The following is a 27,304-nucleotide window of genomic DNA, read 5'->3' as shown; positions in this document are numbered from 1 at the left end:
GTCACTTTTCTATTTTCACTTTACACCACTTCTCTGCAGCATCTAACAGAACCAACCTTTCTGACTCACTTCTCTTTCATGGTTTCCATGAATCCCAGAGTCCTGGTTTTCAAATCACACTCTGACTTTCCCAGGCTCCTTTGCTGGTTCCTCATCTTCCTCCCAACCTTTCCTTTTGCTTTCCTCTCTCCCTGGTGCTCATAATTTCATAATATTTATAGGCTGAATGTTCCAACCTCTCCATTGGGCTCCTGACTTATAGATCCTACAGAGTTTTCAATATTGAATATCTTTTTGGCATATCACCATCACTTGTCTGTCAGTTTGCTGCACTGTGGTAGCTTGCATGTTGCTATAACGCTGGAAGCTAAGCCACTGGTATTTCAAATATCAGCAGGGTCACCCATGGTAGACAGTTTCCAGTGGAGCTTACAGACTAAGACAGACTAGGAAAAAATGACTAGTGACCTACTTCTGAGTATTAGGCAATTAAACCTTTATGGATCACAACAGAACATTATTTGATACAGTGCTGAAAGATGAGCCCCTTAGGTTAGAAGGCACTCAAAACACACTGGCCACAACAACGGACTTGAGCACACCAATGATCATGAAGATGGCATAGAATAGGCAACATTTCTTCCTGTTATGCATGGGATCGCCACAAGTCAGATCAACTCAATAGCAGTGAACAACATTTGGCATCCCAAACTCAACTCATCCAAAACTGAAATCTTTACTTTTTCCTCCAAAGTCTGCTTGTCCCACAGTCTTTACTATCTCAATAAATAGCATTACCATCTACCCAGCCGTTCAGGTAAAAAAACTAGAAATCATAATGGATACTCTTATTTCCCACTTCTCCACCTTCAAAGATCTGCTAATTCTATCACCAAAGTATGTCTCAAATTGGTCTGCTTCTTGCTTCTGTCGCCGCCCCACCAGGCCCTCTTGCTTGGACTCCTGAAACATTCTAACTCTTCCCCTTGCTCCCTTCTGCTGCCTACACTCCATTGCTCACAGCGGCCAGAGGAGCACTGGAGAAACACAAGACAGACTGCCATCCTTCCTGCTGAAGGCCCTGTGCCCACTTCCATCGCACTGAGAGTAAGGCTTGCCTGACCTGGCTCCTGCCTGCCTCTCCCCACCTCCTTCCTTCCCTTCCAGTCACACTGCCCTCCTTTGTGTCCCTAAAGCATCCCAAACCCCTTCCTACCTCAGGGCCTTGGTGCTCCTCCCTCTGCCAGCTCCTTCCCAGCTTCTCACCTCCTTAGAGAGGCATCCCTAGCCCCTCACTATCATAGACCCCCCCAGTTATCCCACCAATCATTGCGCATCCCCTTACAGCTTCTTCCCCATCTGTAGTTAGCTGTGTATGCAGAGTGTCCCCCACGAAGCAGAATCTCCTTGAGAGCAGGGACCTTGTCCTTGTCAGTCCTCTGTGCAGCTGGCCTGCCTGGCACCAGACTGGCGCCCAGTAAACATTCGCTGAGGGACTAAAAGCACGAAGAGCAGGACTGTGCTGGGAATTCAGGGCTCCTGGCCCTGGGCCCACAACTTCCCATGGCCCCAGCCGCTGCTCTCCTGAACAATGGGTGAGTCAGCCTGGACGCCGGGCTAGCTTGCAAACTCGGGAGCTCTCCGTGGGAAGAGCAGAGCTCTCACACTCGCATCCTGCAGCGGTTCACAGAGTCAGCAGCCAGCCCCTGAGGTCAGGCTGGGCTGGGGTGGGTTTTCAACAGGCTTCTGCCTGGGTTGCTCTTCAGTCAGCAGTCACGAGGAGTGGGGGTGCTTATTTAAACAAACAACAACAAAACCATCCAAGACAGGTTTCTGCCAGGAAGGTAAACTGGCCTTCAGGGTTGCCATCTAAAGTGGAGAGAGGAGAAGGGAAAGCCCCTGGGTGGCCCACCCTTCCCATCTGTCTGATTGCTGGCCAATACACTTGACTCTCGTCAAGACAGGGCAGGAGGCCTGGCTTCCACCGTCATAGCAACCTCCGAGCTCCTGGGGCCTAGGCACAGGTTTCAGATAAACAGCTCTTTAGGGTAGTGAAGGACGAGGCAGTGGTGGTTCAGTGGTAGAATTCTCTCCTTCCATGCAGGAGACCTGGGTTCAATTCCCAGCCAGTGCACCTCACATGCAGCCACCACCCATCTGTCCGTGGGAGGCTTGCATGTTTCTATGATGCGGAACATGTTTCAGTGGAGTCTCTAGACTAACATGGACTAGGAAGAAAGGCCTGGTGATCTACTTCCGAAAATCAGCCAATGGAAACCCTATGAATCACAACGATCTGATCCACAACCGATCATGAGGATGGCACAGGACCGGGCAGCGTTTCATTCTGATGCGCACAGGGTCCCTATGAGTTGAGGGCAGACTCGACAGCAGCTTGTAGCAACAACGGAGTAGTGACAACAGTGAGAAAAGCACAGAGTGACAAAAATGGCAAGAAGTAATCCTAACAGTGCTGTAAGGCACAATCAAAAAAAAGAAAAAAGAATTGCAGGAGCTGGGAGTAGGATCCTCCTACAGACAGGAGTGAGCAGGGGTCGCTTCCTGCTGGGACACTTGTGAAACAAAAGGCTCCACTGACACACACATCTGTTAATACTAAACACTTAGGGATCCAGATTTTCCCTGAAGAGTTTTTCCCTTTTGGTTTAAAGGGTTACTGTCTGCCAGGCCACCAAACCCCAACCTTTTACATGTCCACAGCCCCCATGTAAAGTGACTATTAGAGCTTCAAACAAAGAATTGGGTCCAGGAAATGGCCTCCTGCTATTTTTTTTTTTTCCTGAATAGAGTCACCAGGAAAATGTCAGAAGGCAAATCCAAACCCACACCCTTGGAAGACTCAAAACAGAGCAGTCATCTCACTGGGAGAATGAGCAACCTGGCCCGATTGGATTTACGGAGGAAACACAGCCAATTTAATCAGATGACCTGGGTGAGTCTTGTAGGAAGGATAAGAGGGAGGGAGGAGGGGAAGGCTGGAGGGCAATAAGGATGCTTTACCTTAGCACTTGCAGCTCTTCAGCCGAGTTCAGCACCTCGTCCTGGAGGCGGTGCCAGCGAAGGCAGGCACGCAGCTCCTGCTGCTCCTGGGCCTCGTGGGGGGCCAGCTGCTCTGCCACAGACAAACACACAAACACACATGCATAAAACCCAGTCATCGAGAGCTGCCCGATGCAATGGCCTGCTTTGTTTCAAGGGAGGGGGTGACATCATCAGCTACCCCCACCAGGGAAGTCGGGGGCCCAGGGGCCTTTGGTGCCGCCAGTGAGGAACCAGCCGCACACTCTGAGGCGGGCGGGTGGTGCTGGGCTGGCCAGTCTGGGGGACCCTCGCCTGCACACACACCTGGCCTGGGAGCTAACTTCCCCAGGGGGGCGTTTCTACTTTGATTCCATCCAGCCCTTCCCTGCTTTGTCTTTCTGCACAGGGTGGGGAAGGTCCCCTCCATTTCCCTCCCGTTTTTCCCAGCCCTCAATTTTGTTAAGGACTGTTTACAGTGGGGCCTGCTAATGAAACCCAGATGATTCTGCTGCATATAACCAGAAAGCGTTTACTGCCTGTACTCGTTTAGGGGAGGGGCAGGCCACCGAGGCCCTAGGGCATCGGGATCAGCTGCTGTCACTCTGATGTAGTCACTAGGCCAAATGGCTATAATCCCCATAAGGGAGGGCAGTAGAGTATCCACTGGGGACGAAAAATATCTAGTATATATAGGCATTTCTTTTCTCACAGCCTCTGGAAATTAAAGGTACCAAATAATTCATTCGGAGTCCCTCAGTAGTACAAACGGTTAACATGCTGCTAACTGAAAGGTTGGTGATTCGAGTCCACCCAGGGATGCTTCAGAAGAAAGATCCTGTGATCTACTTTCAAAAAATCAGCGATTGAAAACCTTATGGAACACAGTTCTATTCTGACACACATAGGGTTGATATGAGTCAGAGTCAATTCGAGGGCAACTGGTACTGATAACAATTCATTTAACAGTCTCTGCTATGCCCTGGGGGTGTTATGGTGACAAGGACAGAGCCCCCATCAAGGAATCCCAGAGGGAGACAGGTTGAGGAAGACCTGAGCGCCTCCCACACCAGGGGTGGTCAGGAGGCTTCCTGAGGAGGAGGTGGGGCCTGTGCTGTCCACAGAGCCAGTGGGGCCAGCCAGAGAGGAGGCAGTTCAGGAGGAGGGAGGCATGAGCAAGGCACTCAGGGTCTGGGAAGAGCATGATGTGTTTAGCAATGGTGGAGCTGGAGTCAGGCTGGGAGCAGGTACTGCTGGGGAGGAGCAGAGGAGCTGAGAAGCCAGCAGAGGCCCGTGAGAACGAGTTCAGACCTTCAGGTTGAAGGCCTGAGCCGCGTACCAGCGGTCTCCATCTCCTTGTTCAGTGATTCCCCACTCCCCACCCTTCACCCTGCTGTCTAATGCTCAGTGCTGCAGACCACAGACTTCCTGGCAGCGAAGGGACCTGAGGACCTTGTCACCAACGCATCCTCAAGCCTCTTCACGGGCAGAGCCCGCACTGACTGGAAGGGTCAAATGAGGTGGCCCACCCTTCCCGGTCCACAGGGTGCCCCTCTGATGCTTGAAAGTCTCGTGCAGGCACTAGCCAGGGACAGCACCAGCTCAGTAGCACCCATCAAGGAAGGGGACAGGGTGATGGATACACTTTCGGAAATGTTTCCAAACTTTGTGCCGGAGTCTAGAACATCCACTTTGCCTCAGAGGCATTTGCATTTTCACATACTGGAGAGTTACCGCATGCACCTTGAAGGATGAGGAGGTGGCTCGTCCCCTATGCCAGGTTAAGGGAGCAGGAGTGTTTCCCTTTGAGGCACCTGGCAGAAGTCACCTCCTCCATGAAGGCCTTCTGGATCCCCTTCAGTCTGTCCTTTCCCACCTTTGAACTCCTGCTCCTACAGTATCTGGTATTCGCCTCTCTTTTCTGATTGCTTTTCTCCTTCCCACTGTGCGCTTTCTTATTCTCGCAGACGATGACCTCTTTCCTCCTTTGTTCTCTGCAGAGCTAACAGAATGCGCTCCCAGACAGCGTGTGGCTGTGAGACGCGGCCAGGCCAGCTTCCAGGGCCAAGCAGTGGAGGTGGCAGTGAGGAAGGACCCATGCAAAGAGATGAAGAGGGAAAGTAGAGGAGGAGCACTCTAATAATGACATCTCTGTCCTTTATGGAGGACAGAAGGGATCTAGACAGCTTTATCAGATGCCTGAAATATACTAGAAATTGCAAGACTAGAACAAATCTGGCTGTCTCAGAATGGGAACACCCAAGGAAGGGATAGTGAGAGATGCATATTGACATTAAACCCTTACTGAACGCCCACAATGTCCAAGGTGGTGGGAAATACAAAGAGGAGGGGAACAGGAAAGGAAAACCAGTAGTTCTTGCCTACCCTCCATGTGTTAGGCACTGTGCTAAGCTCATTCACCAACTGGGAGCATGTTGACCAAGTTAGGCTTCTGGATGTGTTTGGTTTACATAATATTTTTAAAATTAGTAAATTTTATGTAAACATCCAGATTGAAGACTTTCCTTAAAAACTAGAAGGCCAGGCTATACTGAGTCCTCCCTCCACCAGGACAACTGGTTAGAGGTGAGTAGCAGCTGCCAGTTTGCCACAGTCATCACCATTCCCTAATCTATAACACTGCTTCATTCTTCATTCATTACTTGCCAGCTGACATCAGAGATTATGACTACTGATTTAAATTTGAATCTTGTTATTTAAAACAAAACCATGGTCAACATCACCACAACCATAGCCAAAAAGGAGGGCTTGAGTGTGCCATAGCCTGACCTTTTATTCAAGTCTTTGCTCAAATATCCCTTTATCAGAAGGCCTTCTCTAACCACCTCTCAGATAGAATGCCCCCATCATGCTCTATGGGCTTCATTTTTCTTCATAGCCCTCATCACTGCCTAACATGTTACAGATTCACTGATTACTTGTCTTCTTGCTCTCCTTTCTCTAGGCTGTGAACCCCACTGGAAGAAGAGACTTTCATCCCTCATTCACGCTGCTATGTCCCCAGCAAACAGAATAGTGCCTAGTGTGTAACTCAATACCAACCAACCAGGTGCTGTCAACTGGACTCTGAGTCATGGTGACCTCATCTGTGTCAGAGTAGAACTGCACTCTACAGGGTTTTCAATGGTTGATCTTTTGGAAGTAGATCACCAAGGCTTTCTTCCAAGGCACCTCTGGATGGACTCCAACTTTCAATCTTTCAGTTAACAGCCTAGCACGTTAACCATTTGCACCCCCCAGGGACTAACTCAGTACATATCTGTTGAATCAATGAATGAATATGAATAGAATTTGATGCTAGGTAATGAAGTGCTTTGGGTCACCTTAAACCCACCTGCTGGGCTTTAGCCCAGAAGATGTCTTCCAAGTGAGTGGCAAACCCTTCGCTCAGCCATTCTTCCGTCCAGTCACGGGCCCCGATGGCTAGGCCAAACCAGGCGTGAGCAATTTCATGGCAAAGGCGGGTCCCACAGAGGTGGCTGCTTCCAGTCAAGGTGCTCTGGGAGAGGAAGATGAGGTGTGGGCTGTGGATAATGGGGGACAAAACACATGGGAGTCTTGTTAGAGCCTGCCCTCGTGGCTACCCCAGTGGGTGGCTTTCTCAGCCAGGCAAGCCTGTTATTATCGTGTGCATGTTAGATCTTGACTGATAGGCTTGTGGCTTAGGTGCTTTTAGAAATAAATAAAGTGGCAGTTTATGTTTCTGGCAGAGGTTCAGGTGGCCGTTTCTGCCAAGCAGTTGTCCCCGTTATCAAACGGCTATTACCTGTAATCAGTAACCTGCCTGAAGTTTCACACTGAAAAAAATTACAAGGCCCATGGAAGCATTTTCTCTGAAACCTGGACTGTAAAGCAAGGGCAGGTGTGAGAACGTGAAGCCTAGGCTGTCAGAGGAGTGATCAAAGAAGACCCTCCAGCCAAAAAGCCGAGCAGCTTAAAAACAAATGGAGAAGTCATGCAGAAGGACAGGGAATGCCAAGAAGAATGGAATCCAAAATGTTCCATTTCACACTGGGGTTGGTCACTGAGTCACCAAACCAACAGGTACCAGCGATGGGCGAGGTTTCCAAAAGACTCAGATGAAAGCTGAGTCTCCATAGGACAAAGATATTCAGTGGTATCATCTCCTACTTGTAGGTGCAACACATTCACAGACGTAACAAAATTATGCCGAGAGAGAGAGCGAGAGGGAAGGTCAGAGTTAACCCACCCAGGTGTGCAAACGGCCCCAGGCTGGCACCAGCCTGGGAGATTTATCTAATCTCATTTTCAATACCTTGTTTTAAAACCCCAAATACCATGATTAGAACTGCAGAGATGAAATGGGAGGAAGGGAGGCTGAGGGAAGAAGAGGCAAACAGAATTCCTCCAATGCTTCCACCGTCAGCATTCACTGTTTATCCAGAACTTGTTTACAATCTTCCCTACGAAGAATGTGGTCTTAAAAAAATCTCTCCTCCATCAAGTGAACCAAACGATTGTAAAACCTTCCAAATCAAGAAACTGTGGACACTGGCTCCTTCCTTCAAAGTCATTTGTTTGCTACCATGTTGTATCCGCAAAAGCCAGTGCTGCGTGTAGATTTTTCTTCCGCCCCCAAGGCCACCATTTGAGAAAACCCCACCTTTTTTCCCTTGCACAACATCCCCATGCAGCTCAGAGAACTCCACTGAAAAGCAGTGTCGTGTGTGCCAAAATCGACCAGCTTTCATGTGAAATAATAACAGGGCAGGCACGCAAATGGAAAAGCATCCCCTGGTGCTTGGGAGAGTCCATTAGAAATCCCAGAAAGTAAAGGTGGAGTTGGAGTATTTAGGGGAGTCGCTGGGTGGTACAAACGGTTAACACGCTTGGCTGCTAACCAAAAGGTTGCAGGCTTGAGTCCACCTAGAGATGCCTTGGAAGAAAGGCCTGGTGATCAACTTCTGAAAAATCAGCCATTGACAACCCTATGGAGCACAGTTCTACTCTGACACAAGTGGGGTTGCCAGGCGTTGGCTTGACGGCAACTGGTTTGGTACTTTTGGGGCAGAACTTAGGACAGAACAGTTAGTTGCAACAACTACAACATTGTTGTTGTGAGTCATCGAGTCAACTCCAACTCATAGCAACCCTATAGGGCACAGCAGAACTGTCCCAAGGGGTTTCCTAGGCTGTAATTTTTATGGGAGCAGATCTCCAGGTCTTTTCTCCTAGAGTCACTACTAGGTTCGAACCACCGACCTTTCGGTTAACAGCTAAGTGCTTAACTGCTTCACCACCAGGGTTCCTTCTGCCAACATTTGTTCAGAGCATTAACTGAACATTAAAAAGAAAAAAAAAAAAACAGAACAACAAAATAGGAAAGAAGGAAACTGAGAGGCACAGGTGTTAAGCTTCTCTTCCTGAGAAAGTTGCCCCTGTTGAGAAGACAAACAGTGCAGCCTGGCATTTTCAAGTAAATGGCCCCTTGCTCTGGCATGTGCAGTGCTACAAAGAAAAGCCACAGAAATTCACCAAGTAAATAACATTCCAGACATACTGCTGGCAGTGTTCACTCTTTTGGCTAAAACAAAACAGAAGTAACTTCAGGTCTTATAAACAGACTCAACGACAAGGCTGCATTGGAAGGGTCCCCCAGCCAGCCAGCCAGCCAGCCAGACGGCGCACACGTTGTTACAGATACTGTACCGCTGACCCAGCAAGGTTGTATGAGCTAATGACTTGAAACCGCAGCAATACTGCTCATGAAGAAAAAGCCCCCATGGGCCAGAGTGATCTGCCCACTCCTTTGTCCCATCCAAGGCCCATTTATGCAAATACAAAAGTCTGCAGGGGCCTGAAGGAATGTACAAGAGCAGGTGTGTGGGGGGTAGCATTTCATTTCCCTGCCCTTTAGTTTTTCTCCCTGGAGTAGCCTTTGCTATGTCCTGCAGACTCCCCTCACCACCTGTAAGTACCCTGGAGACACTGCCACCCCGGCCTTGGTGCATCGGGGCAGACGTTGGCATTGGTGGAGTCTAACCTAAACTTCCATTTCCCATCCTCAGTCTTTTCTTCCTAGGCGAGGGATAAATGTATTTCCTACTGTCCTTTGTTCTCCTGGTTCCGGAAGGAAGTGCGTCTAACAATGTAAAAATGGCCCCATCACCAATGGAAAACACGCCCTTCTCCCTGAGAAGCAATTTTCCAGTTGAGAGCCACACCCTAACCCCTCCTGCAGCCCGTTTTGCCCTCTAAAGTTTGGACTTACCTATCGGGGACTCAACTTTGTATTTGGGGTTATATTTCCCTGTGAATGAAATGATTTCTTCAAACTAAATTAAAAACATGGAGTGAGGTTTTGGATGATAACCTTTCTCAAGGGTTTTAACAAAATTCTGACATAAAAAGAACCAACAGAATGTTCTATCACGGAGAATTTCCTCTCTTCTTTTTGACCCCAAATGTCAGAATTTCTCGTGTTAAGTAGACTTTTTAAACCTCTTATCTTTGTATCCTGAACTGCTTTTCTTCAACAGTGGGTGAAGAAAAGTGAAATAATGTTCTTAAGCTGACTTCAAGGAATAACATTAAATAGTCTTTCACCAACAGCATCACTTCCCTCATCTCCTTCTCCTCCGACCTTAACCTTGATTCACACATCCCCGGCTTCTCAGAACCTTATTCATGGTCCTGATCAGCTGGCTGCTAATCACTCTTCACATTGACAAGGCCCATTTTAAAACGAGGTTTCTTTTCCTTCTTTTCTTCTCCCCCCTGAAAGGGCCTGTCTCAACTGCCTCTACAAATGCCAAACTGTCAATTCATCATCATTACAGAAGATGGAAGAGAATCACTTCAATGACATCTTCATCCTGAAAACGTTTCTTTCTTTTTTTTTTTTTAAATCACGGAGTTGACTCAATTTCCCAAATAAGAGGGGGGCAGGAAAGTAATATTTTCAGCTGTCTCTCAAAACTCACCAGCCCTCTTACTTGTACTCTCAATCATAAATTCTCTTTTGCTACAAGTGGTCCGAGGAGGGGAAGGCGGGGCAGGACGCGTGTTCTCACTCCTTCTCAGGAGACCACCTGCACAGTGGCCTCCTTGACAAAGGCCAGGTAGTATTATTGCATGTCAGCCACTTTGCCCTTCGAGATTAAAAATACCAGGTTGGCTCTGAAAGCAGTTTCTCAGGACGATTCCTTAAACTCCCTACCCACCCAGATTAGAATGCCTTGTCCGTTAATTTGAAACATGCTTCTAGCAGAGGAAGGAGTGCCTTCATTACTCTGAGGAGCTGTTCCAACCCTTCGGGAGAATTCAATTTGGAGCGGAAATGGAGAATTTCATCAGATCCTAAGTAGGGACTGGGGTTTGATTTATATCTGTTTTTTCCAGGGAGACCTGACCAGCTTGGCCCATCCTGCTGCTCGCTCGCCTGCTAGGGGAATGATACAGCACTTAGCGGCTCCAGCTAGAAGCTGCTGCCACAGCGGGCACAGCAGTTTGCACGGGAGGAATCAAGAGGACAGGAAATTGTTTTTCCTTAAGGACAAGAGGAGCCCCCAGGCCACCCCTCCCATCATCCTGGAGTAGATTCCAATTCCCCTATGGGGGCTGGGTGTTGGGGGGTAGCGAAGGGATTTTGTTTTTTATACAGATCCTTGGAGGTATCTCCAGGAAACTGATTTATCTTCATCAAGTTGGAGCTTCTTGTGGGTTAAAAGTTTTTTTTCACAATTCCAGTAGTATGTGGGCCCCAACATCCCATTACAGAGAGGAAGGAAGAGCCTCAAAAGAGGAAAACAAAGGCCCATTTTCCCTCAAAGTCAAACTGCAGGACTCTAAAAGTCTTAGAATCAAGTGAAAGCAGCTTTTACTTGGGTGATTTAATTACTTGCTAATTTCATTTGGAAAACTGAAAAGTAGCCTGAGGCGGTCTGAGAGGGAGGACAAACCCTCACAACCCCTCCCTTAGGTTTAATACCATGCTTTCTCTTTCCTTCACAGGGTGTGAAGTGATATATGCCAGCACTTCAACTGATGCGTTTACGGATCAAATGCACAGCGCCTGCCCCTTCATCTTGGTGGTGAAATCCCTTAGTCCCTCCTTCCTGGAGGCAGTCTAGTGTAGATGATTCATCTGGTGTCTCAGAGGCAGAAGGGTGGTCCAGACGACCTGGCAAGGCCCCTTCTCCCTTCTGGCTCCAAGACTGCTCCGTAGGGAAAAATTATCTTCCATTTCTCTCATCTGGCATCCACTGTACCTACCTAATATAACCTTTAAACTGGAGCCTGTAGGGGGTGAGGGAATATTCTTTTGGGGATATGGGGCTTTCGGTAGCCTGAGGTAGAAACCAGTTCCAAAAACTTGAAGAAAATATGCTACATTTGATCAATGTACCACGTGGAAAAGGGGATCTAGGTTTGAGGGAAAAGGCTAATGCTAACCAAAAAAACAAACCCATTGCCATCGAGTCGATCCAGACTCATAGAGACCCTATAGGACAGAATAGAACTGCCCCATAGAGTTTCCAAGGAGCACCTGGTGGATTTGAACTACCGATCTTTTGGTTAGCAGCCACAGCATTTAACCACTGTTAAGTCAGTTTAAAATAGAGGGTCAGCGTGAAAGAGGAAGACCCTCAAGGAGATGGACTGACACAGTGGCTGCACCAATGGGCTCAAGCATAACAATGATCGTGAGGATGGCACAAGATTGGGCAGTGTTTCGTTCTGTTGTACACAGGGTCACTGTGAGTTGGAACCGACTTGACGGCACCTAACAACGTCAACAGTCTGTGTAGGGAGCCCTGGTGGCGCAGTGGTTAAGAGCTATAGCTGCTAACCAAATGGCTGGCAGTTTGAATCCACCAGCTGCTTCTTGGAAAACCTATGGGGCAGTTCTAGTCTATCTTATAGGGTAGCTATGAGGTTTATCTATTTATTTATTTTCTGGTTTAGTCAGTGTAGGAGCCCTGGTGGTGCAGTGGTTAAGAGCTTGGCTGCTAGCCAAAAGGTCGGCAGTTCGAATCCACCAGCCACTCCTTGGAAACCCTATGAAGCAGTTCTACTCTGTCCTATACAGTTGCTATGAGTCAGAATCAACTCGACAGGAGTCCTTGGGTGGTGCAAAGGGTTAATGTGCTCATCTACTAACTGAAAGCTGGAGGTTCGGGTCCACCCAGAGGCACCTCAGAAGAAAGACCTGGTGAAAAATCAGCCACTGAAAACAGTTCTACTCTCATACCCATGGGATCGCCATGAGTCGGAGTTGATTTGACAGCAATTGGTAGTCACTGTGAGTGTTCCTCTAAAAATTCTGAATAGCAAATAGACAAATAGACTGCAAGGTGACTATGGCAGAGAGTGACTGAGGGAGACCCCAGGGCCACATACCTGACACTTCTATGAAAAACATATCTTCTTTCTAAAGAGTCACATTGCTGGAGTGCTCACTACGTGCTAGGTACTGCATGTTACATACATCATTTTCACTTAATCTACCTCACAACATTGTGAGACAGATTTTATTATCATTCCCATTTTATAGATGATGAAAGCGAGACACAGAGAGTCTAAGTGACTGGCCCAAGTTCGCAGAGCTGACAAGTAATGAGCAAGTACTGGAACTCACACAGTCTGGACTCTGCAGCCCGGGGTCACTGGATTAGACCTATGACTTCGGGGTGTCTGTTCCTTTTGTCAGCTTAAGCCCATGGTACAATGATCATTGCTTTCCCAGGAGTTCTACCTTCAGAGTCCACCCAAGGGAAGCCACCAGCTATGTCCTCAGACTCTATTCCTTAAATCTATATCACAGCCTGAGCTGGCCCAAGGACACCAGGCCTTCTGACCAGCAAAGCTTCTACCTCTTCCTGATGGGATGGGTGGAGAAGTGTGGAGGGGGAGAGAAAGAGAAGGAGGGGGATAAATACAGGGAGCACCACTACCCTGCTGCTGCTGCCGAGGCCTCCAGAGCCTAAATTCCCAAGCTCAGTATCTGGTTCTTCATAACCCTGTCCTGGGCTGGAAGGCCCCAATGGGTCACTAGAGGAGGTGCTCCGACACATAGGTGCAAGGGCACTTTGGTCAGTCCTAGGGTGTGATTACAGGAGCCCAGGAAGGGAAACGCGCCAGTCCGTCTCCTCCTAGCCTCTACTTCCTACCATCTTTGCTAAAGCCTGATACCGTTTACAAGTAGAGACAGCTGAAAGCAGGTCACAAACTCAAAGGGCAACCAGAGCCAAGTAAATAACAAAATGAGGGAAGTGGACAAGGGAATGGGGAGTAGATAACAAATGGGGGAAGTGAATAGAAGGAGGAAGAAAGTAGATGATAATTTAAGAAAGTAGCTAACGGGGGAGGGAAGTAGGTAACTAGAGATGGAAGTAGATAACAAGAGAGGGAAGCAGAAAATAAGAGAGGGAAGCAGGTAACAAAAGAGGGAAGTAGATAATAAGAGAGGGAAGTAGATAACAAAGGGAAGTAGATAACAAGAGAGGGAAGTAGATAACAGAGGGAAGTAGATAACAAGAGAGGGAAGCAGGTAACAAGAGAGGGAAGTAGATAACAGAGGGAAGTAGATAACAACAGAGGGAAGTAGGTAACGAGACAGGGAAGCAGACAATAGGAGGAGAGAAGCAGGTTGGTCACTTGCATGTTAAATATTTAGGAATATTTTCCATTCCACAAAAAAGTCCCTTCCTTCCCTTTTTTTTCCTTGAAACTCCTGGCCCTCTCCAGGTATCTCTGATTTTCCTATGTTTGAAGGAGACCTAAATACTGCACTGGTGTTCACACAACACCGACCATGCCTGTCCCTTCATCCTAGGTGGGAATGTGGACTCAGCATGGCCAAAACTCTGAATTTTTATGTTAAACCCTCTGATTTTCAAACGGTGGCTCAACAATTTTTAAAAACATACGATGAGGCAAACACACCTGTCGACAGGAGCTATAGGCTTACAATCTCTGGTTTAAAGTAGTTAGCCTGGGAGAAGCAACTATGGTTTCAGTCCACATTGAGATATAAATGACTGATGCCTGGATCCCATCTGGGCTAGGTGTGGGTGCTCGCGGGAGACAGGGAAGGCATAAAAGAAAAGCATAGATGACAGTGGGGAGCAGAGAGGGAAGCAGCTGCTAGTGAGAGGGCTGGGAACCCCAAAACATTTTTGCCAACCTCATTGTTTTCTTTAGTTGCTAACAGGATAAACACTACCGTGGAATAACAAAACAGTCCACCTTTGGCTCTGAGGCAGCCCCTCAGACCATACCAAGTCATTTTACTTCTGCCCGGTGGGCAAAATGTCCAGAGAGGTTGACTTTTAAACTTCAACCCTGAATGACAAGTGGGGGCAGTGCCCAATTACTAGGAGATGGTTACCCCAAATAACTAGGAAGGTGGCAGGAGGTAGTGCCTAGTGGGTCTTCTCATCTAAAAAGCTAAACAAAACTGCAAGTAGATGTCTCAGGTTTTAAAGCTAAAGAATCAGAGACAATCACAAACCTATGACCAGAAGAACTAGATGGTGCCCGGCTGTCACTACCAATTGCTCTAATCTGGGCCACAACAGATGGAATAGAAGACAAATGTGGAAAAGAGCCTCAAATTCCTAAAAAAAAACAACAAACAAACAAACAAACAAGACCTACTAGACTTGTTGAGAGTGGAGGACTTCCTGTGTCTATTGCCCTAAGGTACTCTTCAAGCCTTGAACCAAAACTAACCCCTGAGGTCACCTTGTAGCTAAATAACAAATTGGCTCAAAACATAATGAATATCACCCATAAGTTCTGTATTCCTTTAAAAAATCACCTATATGAGACCACTTTGAAGACTAAGGTGTGTCTGACCCAAGCCATGGTGTTTTCAATTGCCTCGTATGCATAGGAAAGCTGGACGATGAATAAGCAAGACCAAAGAAGAATTGACACTTTTGAATTATGGTGTTGGTGAAGAATATTGAATATACCATGGACTGCTAAAAGAATGAACAAATCTGTCTTGGAAGAAATACAGCTAGAATGCTCCTTGGAAGCAAGGATGGCGAGACTGCGTCTCACATACTTTGGACATGTTATCAGGAGGGACCAGTCCCTGGAGAAGGACATCATGCTTGGTAAAGTAGAGGGTAAAAAGAAAAGAGGAAGACCCTCAATGAGATGCACTGACACAGTGGCTGCAACAATGGGCTCAAGCAAAAAACGACTGAGGATGGTGCAGGACCGGGCAGTGTTTCGTTCTATTGTACATAGGGGTCGCTATGAGTTGGAACCGACTCTATGGCACCTAATAACAACAACAACATATGAGACCAAACAGTCAGCAATTACTTTAAAGCAAAGATGAGAATGTAAAGGGGCAGGGAAACTAGATTAATGGAAATGGAACAACCAGAATGGAAATAACAAGAATGTTCACGCACTGTGAAGAATGTAACCGACGTCACTGAACAATTTGTGTAGAAATTATTGAATGGGAACCTAAACTGGTGTGTAAACCTTCACTAAAAACATGATAAAATATTATTTAAAAAAAGAATCAGACACAAAAACGGTATTTGATTGGCTTTTCCAACTGGATTGAGACTCCTTTCCCTCTTTGAATCTTAAAAGTACATGCTTAGCCTAAGGAGTCTTTGGATTCGCATAGATGAGAACAAAGAAATCATTTTTTTAAAAGTTACTTAACATTCTGGTAACTATAATATGCTTTGGAAGCCAGGGACACACCCATACCCACGCAATGTGAACAAATATTTTAGTTTAGCATGTCTTTTGAATAATCCCTAAATTACCTATGAACAGAAACCTGAGCATTTTCTGCAGGATCTGGAGAACTCTTCTGGTAAGTAATTACCAATTATAACATGCTGGCAGCCTCCATTCGAGCACATGGATGACAAAATGTGATTCTCTCCACTCACTCCACCCTCCCTCCAATCCCCAACCAGGGCTATGGTGTTTGTTCCCATAAAAAAGAGCTAATAAAATTAGCCTCCACTGTGAGACAGGGGAAATCTTTATTTAATAAAATAATGCATTTTACTTCATTCCCAGAACAACAATAAAATGGCGCAGCTGAGAACCATAATAGCCCATCCAGTTGGTTTTCACTGCATGTACAAGAGGCCGTCATTTGTGGCAATATGGGTGCCTGGAATGCTGTTTCATGAAGGGACATGTCCGGGCAGCTTGCACGACCTTCAGTGGGAACAGCTTGGACATTGGTTTCCTTTGGCCCACAATGCAAGTACTCTTTGGATCCTCAAATTCAAGTCTCCCCATGTTCCTAGTCTAGAAAAAGAAGTGGGGACTTCCCAAAAAGTGTTCAGGGGTTTAATTGGTAAGGGAGGCATCCGTTGCTCTGACGACTATGAGTAAGCATCTCAGCCCCAGTCAGGCACTCAAGAATCTGAAAACCCAAGATGCTGCCAAAATAGGTTACAGTGTCATGCTGGGGGCTGGTGAAGATAGACATGAAACAGAAAGGCCCGTCTCTACAGTAATAGGCCTGAGTAAAAAAATAGTTATTTTTATGCTAGAATGATTCTGAAAGCAGAATATTGATGAGGAAGAAAGTAGGGGTTTCCCCTGCCAGACAGCCCTACTACCAACGAAATTTCAAAGCAGGAGGTTACTCTGGGCAGCAAGGAGCACCACAGCTGGCTTGGGGAGTCAGGCATCAGAATCAGTTCAGTAACTAAATTAAAAGGAGGTCCAAGGAAAGAGAATTGAAGGAAGCTGAGTTCAAGTATTCCCTCACAGCTGGGTTGATGGTGGTGATGGTGGTGAAGAGGATAGTGGGGAAAATGGAGAAGAAAACTAAAATAATGAAGATAACAATAGTAACTGGTGTTCACAAAGTGGAGTCCCTGGGTGGTGCAAATGGTTAAGTGCTCCACTACCAGCCAGAAAGTTGGTGGTTTGAACCCACCCAGAGGTGCCTCAGAAGACAGGCCTGGTGATCTGCTTCCGAAAAGTCACAGCCATGGAAACTCTATGGAGCACAGCTCTACTCGGCAAACATGGGGCCACGAGTCAGAATCAGACGGCAACTAACAACAAAAGATGCTTATTCTCTCCCAGGCACAGCTCACTAACTCGCTCAGTTCTCCCAACAACCCCATAAGGGAGATATTCCTATTATTCCTATTTTACACATGAGTAAACTAAGCCACAGAGAAGTGACATAACTTGTCCAAGATCTCATCGCGTACAAATGGCAAAACTGATTCAGACATGAGCAGTCTGGCTTGAGTGTGCTACTAACCACTATGGCACACAGCTCTGACCTGTTTTAACATAAGTGTTCTATGCCACAGCTCACAAGTTGGAGGCCTACAGTTTGGATCTGGCCCATAACATGTTCTGATTGATCAACACTGGTGATTCTCAGATAGAGTTGCCAGAAAAAATATAGGACACCCAGTTAAGTGTGAATTTCAGATAAGCAATGAATGCTTTTTCAGTGTACGTCCCATGCAATATTTGCTTAATCTGGCAACACTACCTAAAGGGCTTCTTAAAACAGACTGCTGAGCCCCACCCCCAGAGAGTCTGATTCAGTAGGTCTAGGTTGGGTCTGAGGATTTGCAATTCTAATAAGTTTCCAGTTGTTGCTGACCATACCAATCCAGGCACCACACTTTGAGAATCATTGATTGTTATGGATTGAATTGTATCCCCCGGAAAATGTGCGTTGGAATCCTAATCCCTACACCTGAGAATGTAGTCCCCTTTGGAAACAGAGTTTTCTCTGTTACATTAATGAAGTCGCATCAGTGTAGGGAGTGTCCTAAACCTAATCACTTCTGAGTGTTAAGGACGGTAGATTAGACCCAGAAGAGAGCACAGACTCCAGGTAGGGATGGCCAAGGAATGCTGGGCATACAGAAGCTAAAAGAGACAAGGATCTTCCCCTAGAGCTGATGCCCTGAATTCAGACTTCTAGTCTACTGAACTAATTTAGTCAAAAATTAAATTTCTGCTCTTTAAAGCCACCTATTTGTGCTACTTCTGTTACAGCAGCACTAGCAAATTAAGACGCCGATCTACACTGAGCTGGCTACAGAGCATTAACTTAAAAAAAAAAAAAAATCCATTGCCAATGTTTATAAGTTGGAAGATTTTATTAGAAATCCAGATTTTCAAATTTATCTTGAAAATCTGAAAGATTCAGCCCCACTAGGCTTTCGTTCCTATGTAGCAACTGCAGCTCAGTAGCAGCTGCTCCTTTCAGAAGGGGCTGGGGCTCCCCAGGTCACCACAGGTCCCAGCACTCCCTCCTGTCTCCCCACCACTGGCTGAATCCACTTGTCACTTACAATCATATGTGCACTTTTATTTTGCTTAGAGAAGGTTTAAGAGAAAAGTAAAATGGTTCTTAAATCCATATCTCCATCGAAAACAGGCAGAGAAAACCAAGTGTTTCTTAGAGAAGGCTCTACTCGTTCGTTAATTCATATGTGCTGCCTGGCCCCTAAAGGCACTTGAATTTGACCCCTTGTTTTTTTTTTTTTCTAAAGGAGCCACTGGTGGTGCAGTGGTTAAGCACTTGGCTGCTAACTGAAGGGTCGGGGGTTTGAACCCACCAGCCTTTCCGTGGGAGAAAGATGTGGCAGTCTGTCTCCGTAAAGATGATAGCCTTGGAAACGCTATAAGACAGTTCTACTCTGTCCTATAGGGTCACTAGGAGTCAGAATTGACTTGACAGCGGTGGGTTTGGTTACTTTTTTTTATGAAAAATTCTACTATCAACCTTACTTATGGTTATAAAATGATTTAGCAGACTCTTGCTTCATGGAGAGGGCAGACAAACGTTAGTCCAGTTTAGGCCAGTCACTACAAAGTTCATATTACTAAGGGTAGAATTAATTAGGTTTATTGTATTTTTGAAATCCAAACACAGTTTCAATTATTACTAACCACTAACGGCTTATAATGAAGGCAGAGCTTGTTAGCTAAGCAAACAACTGGCGTGTTTGTTTAAAGTGTAAATAGAAGGAAAATTCATGAATTAAATGAATGAATTCGCTGATTGTTCTCCCTTGGCTGCAAAGGCGCATTCAGCTACCATAATATATATCACCACCTTTGTTAAAAGGACTAGCTTGCTTGAGTTATCTTTATCCAGTCAGAGATCTTCTTAGTGGACACTTACAAAGCAAATGTCTCTCTTAATTTTTAAAAGCACTCACCTGCATTAGTAAGTGCTGTGAAGGGCCAGGGATCACCTGACTATTGGGGGCTCACAAGTAACTGAGCTTTTAAAAACAATAGCCGTATTTCCAAACCTCAAATTGTGACTCCAGAGAAAAGCCAACACATATTTTCCAGGGTGGTCCCAGAAATTATAGGGCAGATGGTCGTTCTCAGAGGAATTCAACTTAACAGCCTTTCCCTTTAAAAGGTAATAAACCTCATCAGAAACAAAAATAAACAAATAAAAGGTTTTGCTCTCCAGAGTCCCCTGGTTATAACTCACTTTTCCATTTAAAGTTACGAGCCTTGCATTTCTCCTCTCCAAATGGAATGTATCAGATTTATTGGCTATCTATAGCTAAATCCCATTTCTCTGGGATAGTTCCCCTGACTCACCATTCCTTGGATGTGCTCACCATTGTTTAAGTGTGGGTGAGGATCACAGGAATTCCTTACCTTCTAAATAATTCTCACAGCCCATGTCCCCATTCCTAGGTAGGTGCCTTCTGGAAATATGAAAGGAACCTGTATTCATTTGGAATGTATTCAGCTGCAAGTAACACAAAGCACACACAGAAGTTTTTTTCTTTCTCACTTAACAAGACCATCGGAGGAAGGTGGCGGCTGGGGTGGGTTCAGTGACTCAGCAGTGTGCTCAGGACTCTAGGTTTTTCAATCGTCCACTCTGCCATCCTTACCATGTTGGCTTTCATCCTCACGCTTGCCACCTCGTGGTCACAAGTTGGCCACCATAGTCCAGGTATCACTTTCATGGTCAATATAGGAAAAAGAAAAAAGTGTCTGTGTGGGGAGAGGGGGTGCTGTGTCAGCAATATCTATCCTTTTCATTGTTGTAGTTGTTGATGTTAGGTGCCATTGAGTCAATTTTCAACTCATAGTAACCCAGTGTGACAGAATAGAACTGCCCCATAGGGATTTCTAGGCTGTAATCTTTACAGAAGCAGATTGCCAGGTCTTTCTCCCTCAGAGCTGCTGGGTGGGTTCCAATCACCAACCTTTTGGTTAGCAGCTGAGTGCTTAACTGTTGCAACATCAGGGCTCATTCATCCTTCCCATTAGGAAAGCAGGACTTTTCCTAGAAAGTCCACAGTGCATTTCCACTCATGGAAGGCAGTATGGGAAAGAGGATCTTTGTTTTTTTCTGATTCTATGTTGGGGTGGGAAAGGAAGAGGGCTTTGTATATGGATATTGGGTTCATCAACCTATAGAGGTAGCTACAGTACCCTAGTGTAGACCTCTTTCTCAGAAATATTAGAGTCATACCTTGGGTCATGTTTTAGAACGCATCTTTGTTAGAAACGAATAACACATTAAAATAACTCACACTGAAGTGCTAGCAACATATCCCATTACATTTTTCTAGACAGGAGGCATTCTGAACCTGCAGTCTGGCAGCTGGGCAAGTAAGTGAGCTTCAAATACACACTCTACCTATTTCCCAACTTAACCTGATGCTGGCTAGCATTTGGACTTTTATTTTATCTTCTTGGTGGAGAGCTTCCAAGGAAGACCAAGAACCTACTAAAGCTAAAGGCAGTACTTGGTTTTGAAGAACTTAGGCTTTGGAGACAGGGCCCTGGGTTTGACTCCTGTGTCTCCCACTTACCAGCTGCATCACTGTATGACTTTCCTATTGCTGCTATAGCAAACTGCTATAAGTTTAGTGGCTTAACGCAACACAGATTTATTATCTCACAATTCTGTAGGTCAGGAGCCTGATACAGGTCTCACTGGGCTAAAATCAAGGTGCTGGCGGGACTGTGCTCCTTCTGGAGGCTCTCTGAGAGATCCGTTTCCTTACCCTTTCTTGCTTTTAGAGGCCCCCTGTATTCCTTGGCTTGTGGACCCCTTCCTCCATCTTTAAAGCCAACAACAGTAGGTTGAGTCCTCACACTGCCATTTCTCTGGTTCTCTGATTACAGCTGGGAAAGGTCTTATGTGATTAAATTGGCAGCCTGGATAATCCAGAACAATCTCCAAATCTAAAATCGTTAACTTAATCACATCTGCAAAGTCCCTTTTGCCATCAAAGGCAACATTATTCATAGGTTCCAGGGATTAGGACATGCATATCTTTGGAAGACCATTATTCTGCCAAGCACAATGACCTTGGGCAGGTTACTTGACTTCTCTGTGCATAAATTTTGGTAAAGTGAGGAGAGCCACACATACTAATCACACATCCAGCTGTAGGGTCCACATGGAGCACTGTGCGGGCTATCCCGGCTGGGATTTTAGATTCCTCAGCACAGACCCTTCTGCAGCAGCTTCTCCTCTGCCTCCTCTCCCAGCCCCAGTGAAGGCTGGGGGAGGGACAGGGATCATAACTAGAAAGTAGGTCACTCTTCCTGTTTAGGCTAACTGGTAAACAGAATGTTTCTCCCAGAAAGCTTTACAACTCATGCCCTCAAAAACAAACACATAAATGAATTGGGCATATTTACACAATATGCAATATACAATACAGCAATGAGAATGAATGGTCTGCAACTCCATACAGCAAAATTGATGAGCCTCACAAGCACAGCGTTGAGAGGACGAAGCAAGGCACCAACGAGAACATACTGCACAATGCCGTTCACACAAAGTTCAAAACTAAGCAAAAGTCACGCATGCTGGTAAAGTCTGGTCCTGGGCCCTGTCTGTGTCTGTGTGTCTGTGTGGGGGTGACTGGAGGGGGCATAAGAGGCCTTCTGGAGTGTTGGTCACGCTCTGTTTCTTGATCAGGGTGCTAGTTAAAAACAGAGATGTGTTCTGTTTGTGAACACTCAATAAGCTGTACACTTACCATATATGCACTTGTCTAGCATAATAATGCATGTTATACTTCAATGGAAAGTAAAAACAAACAAAAGGAAAGATAAGCACAGGCACAGATACCCTGAGGAGGTCTCTATTTTATCCACGGAGAAACTTAGGCAAAGATTAAGGCCCAGTCCAGTCAGTAGAGACAGAAATGAAACCAGTGACTGGGCAGTCTACTCCTTCCAGTTTAATGTACTCAAGACCATTCCCAGCACTAATTACATTTTATAAAATCTCTTGAGGGAAACTTTTTTTTTTAATTTGCTTTTGCCATAGAGGCACATTTCTGTTGCAAATGAAAGGTACCTTGTATCCTTTCGACGCACCTGTAAAAACAGAAGCGATACTTCATATACCCACGTCTCCTTCATTTTCTTTCAGACACAGGGAAAAACATGCCATAATAATAAACCTCTTTTCCATCCTGGCCAGCTGGGAAATAACGTTATGATTGGAATGACATCATTCGGCTACGACACCCAGCCGGCGGCTGCTCTGAGAAAGCCAGGCGAGGCAGTGACAGCATGGATGTGAGCACCACTCAGCAGTGAATCCCACCCTTCTTATTAGCAAAATGGCTTTTTTATTGCCATGACATTTCAAAAACGAAACTGCGACAGCTACATTGTCTGACGCCATTGAGCACCCAACATCCCTTGTCTCTGAAACAGACAGCATTGGTGTTGTGAACTGAATTGTGCCTCCCCAAAAGATATGTTTAAATCCTAGCCCCTGCACCTGTGAATGTGACCTTGTTTGATGAAATAGAATCTTTCTTTTAAGACATTATCAGTTACGTCATGCTGGAGTAGAGTGGTCCTAGCCCTAATCCTCCTGAGTGGTGCCTTATGAAAGGGGAGAACAGACCTGGAAACAGAGTCACACACACAGGGGAAGGCACCATGTGAAGATGCACATACAAGAAGCAAAGGAATGCCAAAGGTTGCCAGCAGCCACTAGAAGTGAGGAGAGAGGCATGGTACAGTCCCTGTCTCAGAGCCTCAGAAGGAATCCACAGGACCGAGACTGGTGATTTGGATTTCTAGCCTCCAGAACTGTAAGAAAATAAATTTCTGTTCTTTAAAGCCATCTACTTTGTGGTATTTTGTTATGGCAAACCCTAAGAAACTAAGACAACTGACCAGGGATATTCTGTTTCCAAACATGAGGCAAGGTAAGAATGGGGGAGATATGCATACCTATGTTCATAACTGCATTACTCACAAGAGCAAAAAGATGGAAACAACCTAAGTGCCCAACACCAGATGAATGGATAAACAAAACGTGGTACATATATGCAATGGAATACAACGCGGCCATAAAGAATAATGATGAGTTCTTGAAACATAATGTGGATGAATCTGGAGGACATTATGCTGACTGAATTAAGTCAATCATAAAAGGACAAATATTCTATGATCGTACTTTTAGAAGAAGACAAGAATAAATACATACTTGGAAGAAGCTCTTGTGAGAGAATCAAGCACATTGTGAGTAACAGCTTGGGCATTTATTGCCACCATCTTCACGAAGAGTTGCGATAGTTGAAACTCCCAAAGTATGAAGGAGAGGAAGGAAGTATTGACGGTAATCATTTCCAAGATTAGCTACTCACAACCCTCCCCCACTGAGAACATATATGGGTTCTACAAAATTCTGAGCAGACTGGAGAGGACTTAATAAGATGCTGCAGAGACCACGAAGAGTCGGCCCTTCACTCAGGTCGACGCGGTGCTTGCTCCAGTTCCAGAATGAGAAGTCACATCTGCAATGCATCAGTGAGATCAACATACACAATTATCTCTTTGAATTTCTCTGGACAATTTGGACTGAACTGTTCTGAAGAATACTCCGAACTCTATTTTGAGAATGAGTAAACTGGTAAATGTGTGGGTCGAGCTGAGGATGCACAACAGAAAAGCAGTAGGAATGCTGACTGGTTGATGAAAATTAGCTAAAGAACATTCATTTGACCTACGAGAGGAAGGGAATGAGAGCTTCTTCCAGAAGCCATTATGAGTCATGGAAAACAAGCTGCGGGAACCTACAGACAGCAATTCTTACTCTGCTTGCTTGACAGCTTAGAATAGACCCAAGGTTTTAATTTTGAGGAACTAAACACAGGGTCAAGGACGACAATCCTTCCTCTCATTGGCACACATCACAGATTCTGATTTGATGGTTTTTCCTATACAGATGGATTGTTTCTATGTGGCAAATTACTTAAGAGGGCCTGGGTTGTCTGTTTATACATTTGTTCAAATTTATAAACTTTGCCTCTTGCTGGCATTGGTGGGTTTTTTTTTTTTTTTAAATTCAAAGATAAAATCAATATAAATTAAAAAATAGATATATACAGACACCAATGCTCCTTGGTGGTTACCAGGCATGGGTTGTGGTGAGGGGGGAAGGGCTCTTGAGGTAGTAGACACTTGTTATTTTTGGTAATGGGAAAGGTACTATCAAATGTGGGTGAAGTGCACACAGCTTGACCAAAGTAAATGATGTCACTAAGTAGTACACAGGAGAAAAGAACATTTTTGGTAAGGACATGACAAATATAATTTTGCAACAACACCAAAAACTATGTGTATGGTTACACAAATATGTATATAGGTATATATGTGTATGAGTATGAACATGTGGGTACATATATGTGCACTGATAGATGTATCTATAGGCATATGTACATACAGGCACATGTGTACATGCATGTATATTCATATATATAATAAAACACATAGGGGACACAGTTACAGGCACTTTTTAGACATAACCAAACACCTTGTGAGATTGTTTTTCTGGATTTGAAGGCTTAGGACCACAGTCTCATGGAACAACTCAGTCAATTGGCATAGTATAATTCATGAAGTGTATGTGATGAGTAGTATCTGGGGTCTTAAAAGCTTGCAAGTGGCTGTCTAAAATACAACTATTGGTCTCTACTTGTCCAGAGGAAAAGAGAAAGAAAGAAACCAAAGATTCAGAGGAGAAACTAGTCTACAAGCCTAAAAGTCTATACAAACCACAGCCTCATCTACTGAGACCGGAAGAACTAGATGGTGCCCAGCTCCTACTCTCAACCATTCTGATCAGGGCCACAATAGATGGATCCTGATAGAACAGGAGAAAAATGTGGGACAGAACTCAAATTCTTAAAAAGTCCAGGATTACTGGACCGGCTGAGAGTGGAGGACTCCTCGAGGCTATCACCCTGACATACTCTTTAAACCTTAAACAGGAATTATCCCTTGAGGTCACCTTTTAGCTAAATAACAGATTTGCTCATAAAATAAAGAATACTACATGTGAGTAATGAGTTCCCTTAAAAAAATCATCTATATGAGACCAAATGGTCAAAAATTACTCTAAAGCAAAGATGAGAAGGTAAGGGGGCAGGGAGACTAGAGTACTGCAATTGGTATAACCAGAACGGAACGAATGAGAATGATGACACATTGTGAAAAATGTAACCAATATCACTGAATAATTTGTATAGAAATTGATAAAAGGGAACCTAATTTGCTGTGTAAACTTTCACCTTAAACACAATAAAATATTATTTAAAAAAAAAAAAAAAAGAATGAGGGGGAGGGGAGAGCTCATTTTAAATAATTATTTCCAAAGGTGGAAGACCAGGCACCATAACAAGGGCCAGGGTAGTGATGCCTCTCAGAGGATGGTTTAGCAACCCCCTCATCTCTAGAAATTGTTTCTAAAGTGACCCCAAATCATAGTAGTCATAATAACAGCATAAGGAGTAGTGGTAATAATAAAATAAATAAATAAATAAAAACCAAACCCATTGCTGTTGAGTCTTTTTATGTAGACTATTGATGTTTTCCCCACCTAATGTGAAGTAAAAGATTTGCTATTTTTATTAATTCTGTAACATAATACTCTATGAGGGCATTGGTCGTTCAGTGGTAGAATTGTGGGAAACCAATCAAATTAGTTTGATCACTGGCTAGTGCACCTCATGCACAGCTACCACCTATCTATCATTGGAGGCATACGTGTTGTTATGATGCTGAACAGGTTTCAGTGGAGCTTCCAGACTAAGATGGACTAGGAGGAAAATCCTGGCAATCTACCTCTGAAATGTAGCCAGTGAAAACCCTATCGATCACAATAGTCCGATCTGCAACCAATCATGGGGATGGCACAGGTATAGGCAGCGTTTTGTGCATGGAGTTGCCATGAGTCGGGGGCTGACTCAGTGGCAACTAACAACACCAAAATATTCTAGGCAAAAAGCAGCATGTTTATTAGGCAAACATAACATCAGAAGGCTCTTACCCTTTTCAACTTTTAGGTTGAACCATATAAAATTACAACCTACAAAAACAGGCAATTTCCTATGGCTCATCCTAATAGACTGACCCCACCCTGCAAGGCTCTTCTCTGCAGAAATGTCAGGAGCTGACACAAGATCTAGAGAAATTTCCATAGTTCTCGAGCAATGGAGACTTAGACACACTGCTGCATCTCACCATAGAACAGTGCAGATGGCAGGTCCAGGCAACGCTTTGCTGTCCTCAGACAGAGCTGGACCATAGATCAGTGCCCCCCTGCCCTTTGCCTGCTCAATGTGAAGCCAGGTGCCTTGGATTAAAGTCAGTTGCTCAAGTCGACAGCAAAAGCAGGTTACAGTGGCCAGGGCAGGAAGACTGGAGCAGCAATCACCCCCAACCCTCAAGGGAGGCCCGAGGGGACCTGCAGCTGACCTGCTGCAAGCCACAAGGCCACTAGGATCCACGCCCACACCTGTAAGCCAGGGAAAATGAGGTGGGGCATCACTGCAGAGAACCTGGGTCCTAATGGGGCAGTATGATTTCAGTGCACCACTTGGCCATAGTGCTCGACCCATCCCCATTGGAGTCAACCATCCCCAGTGGATTAAGGCATTATATTGTCAAAGGGTCTGGGTAAGAGACAGTACACTTTTTCATAACCACTCCCCACAAAGAGAGCATGCATGGATATCTGTTTAGTAGGCTGCCAGGTAAAAACCAGCTGCCACGAAGGTGACTACGGTTCATGGCTACCCCATGTGTATCAGAGAAGAATTGTGCTCCGTAGGGTTTTCAGTGAATGATTTTTGGGGGTAGATCACCAGGCTTTTCTTCCAAGGTGCCTCTGGGTGGACTTTAACCTCCAACTTTTGTTAGCAGATGATTGTGTTAACTGTTTATACCAGCCAGGGAATCCAGGCTGCCAGGTAGGGTTCTAGGAAAAAGAACG

The 27,304-nt window shown here is 45.3% G+C and overlaps 1 protein-coding gene across 3 annotated transcripts in view; it reads right to left on the bottom strand.

Moving 5' to 3' along the window:
• The window catches only part of AOPEP (aminopeptidase O (putative)), a 473,908-nt gene that overhangs the window by 193,529 nt on the left and 253,075 nt on the right, over positions 1–27,304 (bottom strand). For all 3 annotated transcript variants that reach the window (XM_023735817.1, XM_004381324.3, XM_023735818.1), the window contains 2 exons: positions 6,395–6,584; positions 3,022–3,128 (listed from right to left, as the gene is read on the bottom strand). In XM_023735817.1, coding sequence (XP_023591585.1) covers positions 3,022–3,128; positions 6,395–6,584 — 297 coding nt within the window. The remainder of the gene's footprint in view (positions 1–3,021; positions 3,129–6,394; positions 6,585–27,304) is intronic.

The sequence above is a fragment of the Trichechus manatus genome, unplaced genomic scaffold (genome assembly GCF_000243295.1).
Source record: "Trichechus manatus latirostris isolate Lorelei unplaced genomic scaffold, TriManLat1.0 scaffold00082, whole genome shotgun sequence".
In the NCBI taxonomy this organism is placed as follows: Eukaryota; Metazoa; Chordata; class Mammalia; order Sirenia; family Trichechidae; genus Trichechus; species Trichechus manatus.
Note: the sequence above shows the minus strand (reverse complement) of the source record. Positions and strands in the feature narration are given on the sequence as shown.